The sequence below is a fragment of the Silene latifolia genome, unplaced genomic scaffold (assembly GCF_048544455.1).
Source record: "Silene latifolia isolate original U9 population unplaced genomic scaffold, ASM4854445v1 scaffold_527, whole genome shotgun sequence".
Classification (NCBI taxonomy): domain Eukaryota; kingdom Viridiplantae; phylum Streptophyta; class Magnoliopsida; order Caryophyllales; family Caryophyllaceae; genus Silene; species Silene latifolia.
The window spans coordinates 29,250-42,226 of record NW_027413438.1 but is presented as its reverse complement, the minus strand read 5'-3'; the positions used below and the strand labels follow the sequence as shown (position 1 = coordinate 42,226).

The 12,977-nt window shown below is 40.2% G+C and overlaps 1 protein-coding gene across 1 annotated transcript; it reads left to right on the top strand.

Annotated features, from left to right (window-relative positions):
• Positions 1–3,440: 3,440 nt before the first annotated feature.
• Positions 3,441–3,998, top strand: LOC141639679 (cell division cycle 20.2, cofactor of APC complex-like). The gene is made up of 3 exons (XM_074448747.1): positions 3,441–3,488; positions 3,586–3,837; positions 3,939–3,998. Exons 1-3 carry the CDS (start codon positions 3,441–3,443, stop codon positions 3,996–3,998), a joined length of 360 nt encoding a protein of 119 aa, XP_074304848.1.
• The last annotated feature ends 8,979 nt before the right edge of the window (positions 3,999–12,977 follow it).

The window sequence follows — 12,977 nt, the reverse complement described above, 5'->3', positions numbered from 1 at the left end:
AATGGCATTTTGCAGGGTTGAGCTTCATGTTGTATTTTTTCAATATTTCGAATGCTACTTCTAAGTGCTTCACATGATCTTCTGCATTTTTGGATTTTACCACCATGTCGTCTATGTAAACTTCCATGATATCACCTATTTGGTCTTTAAACATCATGTTGACCAGGCGCTGGTACGTTGCCCCTGCATTCTTCCGGCCGAAAGGCATGGCAAAGTTAGCAAAGATATGCCTCGATCAGTAATGAATGCAAGATTTCCTGGTCAGCAGGGTGCATTTTTATTTGATTGAATCCACTGGAAGCATCCATGAATGTCAGCATCTCATGGCCTGCTGTGGCGTCTACCATGGCATCAATATGTGGTAAAGGAAATGGATCCTTGGGACAGGCTTTGTTCAGGTCAGTGTAGTCTATGCAGACTCTCCATTTTCCATTCTTTTTCTGCACAACAACCATATTAGCCAGCCACTCGGGGTACATTACTTCCCTGATCATTCCCATGTCCAAGAGTTTTTCCACTTCCTCGTTGATTATGGCATTTCTTTCAGCAGCAAATTTTCGTCTTTTCTGTTGTACAGGCTTAAAAGATGGGTCAACATTGAGTTTATGTGTAATTATATCAGCACTAATTCCAGTCATATCAAAATGTGACCAAGCAAACCAAGATGATTTATTTTTAAGAAATTTTACTAATTCGGGCCTGACACTATCTGGGGCATCAGATCCTACTAAAACGTATCTGTCAGGGTACTCAGGGTCTAGAATTACCTGATCTGTTTCCATCCTGGGAGGTGCTATATAAGTGCTCCTGACAGGGTACTGTAATTGCTATGCAAGGGACTTACCCGCCTTGGAAGGTTTCAAGGTCATTGTGTAGCATTCCTGAGCTGTCTTGTGATCCCCTTTGATTGTGGCTATGCCCCAGTCTGTTGGTATCTTGATACACTGGTGATAGGTTGATGGCACGACCTTAACATTATGAATCCAGGGTCTGCCTAAGATTGCGTTGTAAGACGACATGCAATCAAGGACTCCAAATTTCTCATAGGATGAGACTCCTTCAACGTAGGTTGGGAGGTGGATTTCTCCTAGAGTGCTTCTGGTTTCCCCACTAAACCCTACCAAAACGCTGGATTTTTTGGTGATTTGGTCCTCATTGATTTTCATGGCTTTCAGCACGTCAAGCATGATCAAGTTTACTGAGCTGCCTCCATCTACCAGAATCCTTCTTACTGTGGCGGTTCCAATCTGCATAGAAATTACCAGGCCATCATTATGAACATCAGGGATGCCCACCAGGTCACAATCATTGAAAGTGATTGTTGGGATATGATCCGGTTTGCAGGGTGATACGGTCCTCGGCGTCCTGGCTATCTTTTTTGCTGCTGAACTGGTCAGGCCGCAGATTTCTAATCCACCAGATATGAATTTTACTTCACATATTGGAGGTGGTGGAGGGAGGCTGCGATCCTGCTTATGCTCCTGGTTCTCTTTGCCCTGATTCGCATTCCTGTCTTTCGTCTTGATCAGGTCTTTTAAGTATCCAGATTTCAGCAGATAAGCCACTTCTTTCCTTAGGGTGAAACAGTCACGTTTCGTGTGTCCAATGTCCATGTGGAATTCGCACCATTTAGAATTGTCCCTTCTAGGGTTGGGATTTTCCGTCTTCCTGAGCCATCTGACTATTGGCCCCATGTTGTCAAGCCTTTGGATCAATCCTGCAATATCAACACCGGTTATGCTCGAAATAGGTGGAAGAATTTTAGCCTTACCTTGATATTCATGTGCCAGGTTGACTTCTGAATGGTCTGGCCTGGAATATGGAGTAGGTCTGTAGTTGGTTCCTTTGTTGCTCTTCCTATTGCTTTTTTCATAGTCCTTTAGTCCACTGGATGATCCAAGTTTATAGCTCTTGTCCTCTTCTAGCCTGATAAAAGCAAGAGTTTTGGCCTGGACATCTTCGAAGGTATGGCAGGGATACTTAGTGAGCTCGTTGTATAAGTCACTATGTGGTAGCAACCCCTGCCTGAATGCCTCCACTGCTGTTCCAACGTCACACCTGGGAATAAATACTTTTTCTTTGTTGAATCTTGCAAGGAATGTCCTGAGAGTTTCATCAGGCATCTGTGTAATCCGGTAAAGATCACTGGATCGCTTTTCCAACTCCCTGTTACTCGCAAACTGCTGGTTGAAGTTGTTGATCAGGTTGGCGAAGGAATGGTTGTTCCAAATCCCTTACACATGTAAACTTGTCTGAATTCGTTGGGAATAAATGCAGCCAGTATTTTTTGTTTGTAGAGGGCCACATGGTTTTGTGGATCTGTGGTTCCATAATAGATTTTCATGGATGGGACCACAAACTTCCTGGGTAAATCTACCTTTGCTATTTCGTCTATGAAAGGCGAATCAGCATAGCTGTCAGGGGCAGCTTCTTCCAGGCTGGCAGGTACCCCAGGTATCTTGTCGAATTTTTCATTGAGTTTCTTGATTTCCTGGACTACTGCCATCATGATGGCTGTTGCAGATTCATCAGGTTTTTCATTGTCATTCTTTGGCTCACCGTCATCATCAATATTGATGAATTTAGAACCACTTGGACTCCCAAAACTGGAGAAATCGATATTTTTGACAATTGATGCAAATGGGGTTCCTGGCTGGAATCTAGAGCCTGCTCCTTGGGTTTTTTCCAATTTTTCCTTTAGAGCTGACTCAGATTCTCTTAATTACAGGATTTCTGCCTCAGTTTGGGCCAATTTTTCTTTCAAGCTTTCCAACTCAGCGATTTGTTGAAGGGCTGCGTTCAACTGTTCTTCAACGGTGGGCTGGGCCATTTTTGTAGGATTTTTGAATTTTTGTAGGATAAGAAAAAAGGGTTTAAAGAGCTAGATGCCCCACGGTGGGCGCCAATTGTTTTGTGTGGATTTTGCGCAAGGCAAGATCGGGTTAGGGTAGATTCAGGTAGGGTTAACTAGCTCTCGTTAGTTTGTGAGTCAGGTCGTCAAGGTAGAATACAAAGATGTAAGTACAATAAAAATAATAATAAAAAGACAAAGGATTTTGTACGTGGAAAACCCTTAAATGGGAAAAAACCACGGGCACCAAGCCAGGAGAGGATTTCACTATTATTTTGAGTATTCAGCACAATGACATATAATTAGTTTAGGAGAATATTGTATGCTCGAAATTGCCTCCTCCCAAATGACTTCTAAACATTCCTTATATAGTGATCAGCTGAACGGCTGCTTGATCCCAATATTAATGCGGAATATTTGCCTTAATTAGCCGCAATAATTCTCAATATTACGTCCTTAATTGCTGCTTTAATTGCGAGATCTTCCTATTTAATGTTGCGTATGTATTCCTTTTATAATATGATTTCCTGGTCTAATATCGTCCTGATATTTTGACCGTTGTCCTCTCCATGGCCTGGCGCCTGTCTTCATGTGTCCTGACAGCCTAACATCCTGGCAACCTGATAGTCAGGCTAAGGTGAGATATTGATCAGAGATATCTGCGGATTTCCAGGCCTAACAGGCTCCAAGATCACACAGCTGCAGTAAAAGCCCTTGCTTGGTGCCCATTCCAGGCTAATTTGCTAGCGTCAGGTGGCGGTGGTACTGACCGTTGCATTAAATTCTTGAACACCCACACCGGCGCTTGCTTGAACTCAGTCGACACAGGATCTCAGGTTTGCTCTTTGCTGTGGAGCAAGAATGAGCGCGAGTTACTGAGCTCTCACGGTTTCTCACAGTACCAGCTGACTTTGTGGAAATATCCATCTATGGTGAAAATGGCAGAGCTTACTGACCATGAGTCTAGAGTACTTTTCATGGCCCAAGTACTTACCAGGATTTACGAGCTCCTAAAAGATTTTACCTTTTGTTGTCATAAAAAGATATACATTCTGATTGACTGATTGTTGCTTGAAAATGTGTGTAGCAGAGTCCAGATGGATGCACTGTCGCTTCTGCTGCCGGTGATAGAACATTAAGATTCTAGAACATTTTTGGTACTCCGCAACCAGCTAAACCGGCTAAAAAGACAAATTTCATGAGCCTTTTGCTGATATGAACCGCATCCACATTCGTTAATCAGCTGTGCCATGATATGAGAACATACCTATCTCTCTGCGTTGGAATTGTTTTGTGCAAAGTTGAGAATAAGGTTGCTAAATACGCAGGTAGTACTCAATGGCTGACCCGAGCTTTGTCACTGGCGAAGTTTTCAAAATTCAACTACCAAGAACTATCTCACCGTGTTGAGATTGTACATTTGTGAATTACAAAGTTGAGAGAATACACTTGCTAAATACGGAGTACTTAATGGCTGGCGCAACCCAAGCTTCATCACCGGCGAAGTTTATTTAAGACAAACTGGGGGGAGCATTTTTTACATTCCATGGCTGTGCTGTTCAATTTTGTCCCGCTTTTGTGTTAAAACCATTGTATTATGTAGTAGAAGAAGATGTTGATTAGAATATGTGCTCCAGGGGAACTGTAGCGATCTTCAGTGATGATTCTGGAAAGAAAGTTACACGAGGCAAGATCAATCATAAGAACTCCAAGAAACAAGAGAAGAGTTCGGATGAAGATCGAAAGATTTGTATTAGTTTGAAGAATGATTACAAATGTAAAGATTACAAATGTAACAAATTCTACAACTAAATGATTAATTGATTACAAAGAATCTAAAGAGAGATTTAGTGAGAGAAATTGTAATGAAAATTTATGACTGAAATACAAAAATGAATGTTGACTTCTATTTATAATTGTCAATACCCTTATTAACAAACTAACTGATTATTGTAACAAACTTTCTACAGCTTGTGGACTTCATTTGCTGATGTGGATAATATGGATAGTTTGACTAAATTAGGTTCATTACAGTCCATTCCCCTTAACAAAAACTTGTCCTCAAGTTCTATTCAAGCTGAAATCAGGAAACCTTTTTTCCATGTCTTCATAGGATTCCCATGTAGCATCAGCTTCAGATCCATTGAACCAGTGTATGAGTACATATACCATTGCCATGTTCCCTTTCTTAACCATCTTTCTTTCTAACACTGAATAGGTTTTACCCGTATTTGCATGTTCCCATCAATTGCTGGTACCGAAACCGTAACAGAGGAAGGCCACGGTGTCTTTTTAATTGGGATACATGAAACATTTGATGTATCTTAGCATGGGTAGTAGTTGCAACACATATGCCACATTTCCTTCTTAGCTATCACTTGAAAGGGGCCAAAATTCTTAGGAGTCGTGATAAGGTCTATAGACTAAGGACTCCCGCCTATTAGGGTCGAGCAAAATTATACGATACGGTTTTATTATATGTATCCGATACGCTATAAGAATTTAATTATACGGATTTCCAGATATCCGATACGAATTTCCGGATATTCGATACCGTATCGGATAAGGATCAGCAAAATATGAAACCGGATATACGGTATCCGATACGGTTACCTTTTTTATTTCTAAAGTAAAATATTAAAATATATACATAAATCACAAAATATCCAATATATTGGTGATTAACCTTATTAGTATTAAACTTTTTAAGTTAACTTTTTAAAACACTTTTAAGTTACTAAAGAAACCAATAATCACACATAGAAAAGGAAAAAAATATATTAAATTACATAAGTGAGGCTGAAAACCGGATACCGGATATACCGAAAAACCGTATCGGATAAAGATAATAAAAAAGGAGATTTAAAAAACCGGATATCCGATACGGTTTCCAAAGCCGTATCGGATATCTGATTTTGCTCACCCCTACTGCCTATAGGGTTGCAAACTTCACATAAACCAATCACCACTGATAAATTCTTTATCAGTCCTATGCTTATCACTTTGGTGTTTCATTTTGTCTTGAGCCCTTTTCAGATGAAATTTCAGCATTGATATACACTCTTCCCTTTCAACTAGGCTTCTGTCCACAGCAACTACTGGACTGTCTCCACTGAAATAAGGAATGTGTAGGTGAAGTGGTTGTCCATATACCATCTCATAAGGAGTAGTGTTAATGGCAGAGTGAAAATTATTATTATACCACCCTTTTGCCAGAGGAATCCTGGCCGCCCAATCTTTAGGTCTCTCCCCAGTCATACATCTCAAATAGGTCTCCAAACATTTATTTACAACCTCTGTTTGCCCATCCGTGTGTGGGTGGTAAGCAGTAGATAGTAACAGCTCCACTTGCAACATTCTAAATAGCTCTTGCCATAACTTACTCAAGAAGACTTTATCCCTGTCACTAGTAATGGTCTTAGGCACCCCATGTAATCTAAAATCTTGTTCCATGTAAACCTTGGCAACAGCAACTGCATCAAATGGGTGAACCAATAGTAAAAAATGAGCATATTTGCTAAGTCTATCCACCACAACCAAGATGGTGTCTTTTCCCCGTGATTTGGGTAATCCTTCTATAAAGTCCATGGAAATATTTACCCATATTGCACCTGAAATTGGTAATGGTTGTAGTAAACCAGCAGGGGCTTGTAATAAATGCTTATTTTGGTGACAAATTCTGCATTGTCTGATTAAACTCCTTATTTAAAATACTACAGAAACTCTCATGTAAGTTCCACGAATGCCCGAATGACCCCCTACAGCTGACCCATGCATCAAGGTTAATAGCTCATGCCTTAGGCTTGCATCTGGACCCACTACTAACTTCCCTTTCCTTGTGAACTGGTTGTCCTGCCATCTATACTTACTCTGGGCAGAAGGATCATTTGCAAGAGCCTGAATCATTTGCTAACAACCTGGTAATGTCCAGCTTTGTTGAATCTTGTGCATCAAATCTGATCTGACCTGAGTTAGTACCATGCTCATCAATTCTCCTCCAGTTACTCTTGAAAGAGCATCTGCCACTACATTTTCTTTTCCCTTTCTGTACAATATTTCATAGCCAAGTCCCAGTAGCTTGGGTAAGCACTTTGCCTGAAATGAGCTGGAATCTTTTACTCCAACAAATACTTTAGACTGAAATGATCGGTCTTAATGATAAAATGCATTCCAGTTAGATATGCTCTCCATTTGTCTACTGCCATCACCAAAGCCATCAATTCATTTTCATATGTCGATAAATCTTTGTGTTTCATTGCAAGAGCCTTACTAGGAATGCTATGGGATGACCTTGCTGAGTTAGCACAGCACCAATGCCCATGTCAGAGGCATCTGTTTCTACCACAAAGATTTCTGCAAAATTTGGTAGTGCCAAGACGGGAGCTTGACACATTGTTGTATTGAGGTTCTCAAATGCTACAGTCGCCTCTTCAGTCCATGAAAAACCATTTTTTTAAAATAAATTGGTCAATGGTTTACTTATAATGCCATAATGTCTTACAAATTTCCTGTAATACCCCGTCAATCCCCAAAAAACCTCTTAGATCTTTGATAGTTTTTTAAACATGCCACTCCATCATGCCCTTGACTTTGGAAGGGTTAGTAGCAACCCCTTTTGCTGAAATTACATGTCCTAGGTAATCTACCTTAGGCATCCCAAAAGTGCATTTACTCCCTTTTGCATATAAGGTGTGACTTCTCAACACACTCAAGGCAATTCTCACATGTTCCATGTGTGTTTGAATGGTTGGACTGTATATCAAAATATCATCAAAGAACACAAGAAAGAATTTCCTCAGATGGGATTTAAAGATTTCATTCATCAAACTTTGAAAAGTGGAAGGTGCATTAGTAAGGCCAAAAGGCATTACTAGAAATTCATAATGACCCTCATGTGTTCTGAAAGCTATTTTTTGGACATCGTCACTGTGCATTCTGATCTGCCAATATCCAACTCTCAGGTCTATTTAAAAAAAAATAGTAGACCCATGCAATTCATCCAAAAGCTCATCAATAACAGGAATGGGAAACTTGTCTTTCACTGTGCTTTTGTTTAACTCTCTATAATCTACACATAGTCTCCAAGATCCATCTTTTTTCTTTACCAAGATCACTGGAGATGAATATGGGCTTTGGCTATGCCTTACGACTCCACTATTTAGTATTTCTCTGGTTATTTGTTCAATTGCATTTTTTTGAATAATGGGATATCTATAAGGTCTGACATTAATTGGTAGTGTTCCTGGAGTGAGGTGTATTTTATGATCATGACCTCTATGTGGTGGTCTAGGTTGCACGAAAACGGACACGGAAACGCTCAAAACTAAGCGTGTCCGTGCAATCTAGGTGGTGGTAGAGAATCTGGTTCAGCACACATCAGAAAATTCTTCCAAGACTACCTTAATGCATTCTGGAGTGTTGTGCTTTTCCAGTTCCACTTTCTACCCCTCTACCAACTTGCATTGTACATTTAAGGCAAATAATTGTCCTCCCTTGCATGCTTGTGGAAATTTTTTTTCACACACCCACTGTAATTCTCCTCTTGTGATTCCTCTCAACACCGCCTTTTTCCCTTTATAAACAAATTTCATTCTTAATTTGTCAAAATCCCAATTCACTGGCCCTAAAGAGGCCAACCATTACACACCCAATACCATCTCACACCCTCCTAATGGTACAATCATGACATCTGCAAGGAACTTCACACCATGAAGCTGCCAGTTAGACTTTTTACATATTTTTGTAGTGATGATCGTATCTCCATTGGCCACACTCACCTCTAATGGGCAAGTATTGACAAGCCTATATCCCAACTTCCTTGCCACTGTCTCATCCAGGAAGTTATGTGTACTTCCTGAGTCCACTAAGATATGAACTGAATGAGATCTCACTTTCCCAGTCACCCTCATTGTCTAAAATGAGTTATTTCCAGAAATGGCATTAAGGGATATCAAAGGTTGTTCCTCTAAGCTCTCTTCTAAAGACTTCTTGTAACTCAGTGTCATCAATTTCTAGCAAATTATCATCACACCAAGCATTTCCTTCGTCCTCACTGTCTATGGGTACAATTTGAATCTTATACATCTGACCCTTACACTTATGACCTGGTGTAAACTGCTCATCAGAGTAAAAACATAGCTTTTTCCTTCTCCTCTCCTCAACATCCATAGGTAAAGGTGCTCTATTTCTGGTGTGCGATTTAAAAGGAACAGTATTGGTATTATTTCTCTGAAAATTATGGACTGTTGGGATAGTTTTATTGTCATATTTCTGGAATGTGGAAGAACTAGGCTTTTATTGAGATTGAAAAGAAGTGTAATTTGGCCGGATTTGGGGTGGTTTTTCAAGCAATGGTTTATTTACATGTTTGGTTGCAGAAATCGTCTCTTCCTGTAACCTAGCATACTCCACTGCTTCACTCAATGAACCAGGCTTGAATGCTTTAACAAATGGTTTAACTACAAGTTTCAATCCTCCCACAAAACTATCCAAGAAATACTGATTAGGTAACAATCTATTCCTCTGTAACATCAATCCTTTTAGGTGTTCAAAAGCATCAAGATAGTCTTCTAGAGATCCTACTTGGAACAGTTTGTTAAATTCCTCTACAATATTACTATCAATTGCTTCTTTGAATCTAGTACACAAATCCATGGCAAAATCATTCCAATCGACATTTGCCCTAACTGAAATGTAGCTATGAACCCAAGGTCTGCCTTTCCAATCACATACAAAGAGGCTAAATCCGCTTTCTGATTGTTAGGGATTTTACACAATTCGAAGTATCGATTGCATTTCTTGACCCATAACCTAGCATTACTACCATTAAATTGGGGAAATTCAATTTTAGGATTAAAACCGAAATTGCGAGGGTTTTGAGGAATTATACCTTCCCGATTTCCAGGTTCTTCATTGATTCGACTAGTCTGGAGCCCCTGAAGTAACGTCTCAATCCTCTGATTTTGTTCCCTCATTAACCCCATGGAATCTTCGATTGCCTTCATGCGCTCCTCCATTTGTTCTTGTAGTTGAACAATCATAAGTTTCGCCAGCTTCAAATTGGACTTTAATTGCGGAATTTTGCAAGCTCGAAACTAAATGTAACAATGGCGGAAGCTTCTCAGTAGTACTGCAATGGCGGACAATATTCAGAGCCCAGAAAAGAGTCTCTGATACCATATGGAACGATCTTCAAGGATGAATCCGGAAATAAAGCTACACGAGGCAAGATCAATCACAGGAACTCCAAGAAACAAGGAAAGAGTTCGGATGAAGATCGAAAGATTTGTATTAGCTTGAAGAATGATTACAAATGTAACAGAATTCTACAGCTAAATGATTACAAAGAATCTAAAGAGAGATTTAGTAAAAGAAGTTGTAATGAAAATTTATGAATGAAATGCAGAAATGAATGTTGACTTCTATTTATAATTGTCAACACCCTTATTAACAAACTAACTGATTATTGTAACAAACTTTCTACAGCTTGTGAACTTCATTTATTGACGTGGATCGTTTGACTAAATCAGGTTCATTACAGGCACTCGTGTTTTAAATAAATTGAGGAAGAACCATTAAGTGTTTGAACCGAACTATACTGGACTCGAAATAGCACAAAACGATTAAAGTGGCTAACCAAAATGAGCCTGATCGAAATTAAACTAAAACCCAAATCTCTCCTTTTATTACTGAGAGAATAAAACGGGTGATTTCCTTGCATATGGCTAGAACCTAGAAGACAAATTAATTCTCACAATATAGGTACTTGAAGAATATTTCCCACCATATAGCTAGAGTAGATTCGGATAACTCAAAGCAAAGTATATGGATAAAATCCGAAATTAAATTTTTCTTGGATAAGGTCTTGTGAAAATATTATTCCCTATATATTTTTTCAATAATGTGACTCCCTAAATCACAATTATCTAACATAGAATATTATAAGATATTATAAATAAATTTAAAATTTTTTTGATAAAGGCTCTGTAACACCCCCATACTCCGAGTGCCTTACCAGGACCACTCAGGTATGAAGACATCACCATCTCGGTTGCCCGAGGTATGATAATCAAATAGACAAAACAGAAACAACATTTATTATAAGTAATTTAATGAATAAGTACAATCCTCGAAACCAAACTGAAAGTACAACACATTATTCCAAACTATCTATTCTCAACTGAAATGTAAATAAATACTAAACTACAAATGAAGACTCTATCGTCATGTCGTGGCCATCCCAAATATCCCAAAGATCATCTCTATACCTGTTCAATATCTGCTCACCATCCCCGAATGGATCACCGCAGTTTTTACAAAACAACACCGGGTCGATTAATCACACAATCAATATAGATAACAACAATAAGACAAACAGACAAACAACAAATACACACACACACACACACCACCAACTCCCATCATCTCAATATCGACCGTCCACCGGACCACCGCCAGCTGGGGGACCGCAGCCGTTCCCACCTAAGCCCCGCTCATCGTACGAGCGATAACCCCGTCCATTAATGTGCACATCCCCTTTCGTGGCGGGTTCCACGAAGGGCGAAACTAGGGCGTGAGATCACTCCCGCAAGTGACCCCACTCAGCCGAGAACGCATCTCGAGAACCATCAACAAACACAACCACAATCACAATCACAATCACAATCATCATATCAAACAACTAACTACAGCACATCACCAATATCCCATTATGGGACTAATACTGAGTAGGAAATCCTACCTGGAAAGCACAACACGCAGACGGTATCTACAGCTGTCTCAAAACGCCTCTTCTACGAATTCTCCTCCTAACATATAACACATAAAGACTACCAATTACTTACTATTCATAAAACCCCCAAATCCTAAATTAGGGTTTGATCAAACCTAGCAAAACATTATATAAATTATATTAAAAGCTTACCCTCGACGCAAGGAATCCAACGACACGAACTACGATACGAATCCGACCGTCTCGAACTCCGGAATTGTTAAGGATGCGATTAGGAAGATGACTCGATCGCTTTCTCTTTAAACAGGTTTTAGGTTTTGGTAAAAGTGAATTAAAACAACGACGATTATGTTTAAATACCCTAATCGCATAATTAACAAAACCCGCGAAAAACTCCCCGTAAACCGGACACTCGATCGAGTACCCAAGGTACTCGATCGAGTACCCCCCTACTCGATCGAGTGCCCCAGCTACTCGATCGAGTGCCCAACAGGTCAGAAACTATTTTATTTCGCAACTTGCCCATACTCGACAGAGTAAGGGCTACTCGATAGAGTACCCCAAGACTTATAAATACGGAGTATTACAGTCTTCCCTCCTTAAAAGGAACTTCGTCCCCGAAGTTCAAACCACTACTAAAACAAAGGTACTCCAAAACATTCCCGACTCAACAACCAAAACAAAACTCAATCTAAAGCACGCTACTTACCCAACTCATCCCGACAACCTACCGACACAACATATAAAAAGGTGTATAAAACTCTTAGAAACGCCGCGATCATCTCCTACCCCCCTAAAAGAAACAAGGTTACGTCCCCGTAACCACACATACCTGATCAAAAAGGAAGGGGTAACGCTCTTTCATGATATCCTCTGCCTCCCATGTAGCTTCCTCGGTCTCGTGGTTAGACCAAAGGATCTTGAGCAAAACTGTCTCACCACTCCTGGTCTTCCTAACCTTTCGGTCTAGGATCTGCTTAGGCACCTCAAGGTATGATAAAGACTCATCCAGCTCTAAGCTCTCTGCCTCCAACACATGTGACGGGTCACTCACATACTTCCGCAGCTGCGATACATGAAACACAATATGCACTCTCTCCAATGCACCAAAAGCCAAACGATAAGCCACTTCCCCAACTCGCTCTAAGATCTCATAAGGCCCTATAAACTTCTGACTTAGCTTGCCTTTCTTCCCAAACCTCATAACCCCACGCATAGGAGACACTTTCATAAGAACCTTGTCCCCAACCTGAAACTCTATGTCCCGACGATGTAGATCTCGCATAACTCTTCTCGCGATTCTCGGGGTCGCTCTCATACGTTCTCGATCATCTTAATCTGCTCCACCATCTCATGTACCATCTCTCGGTCCTAAAACCACGCCAAAGACTATCG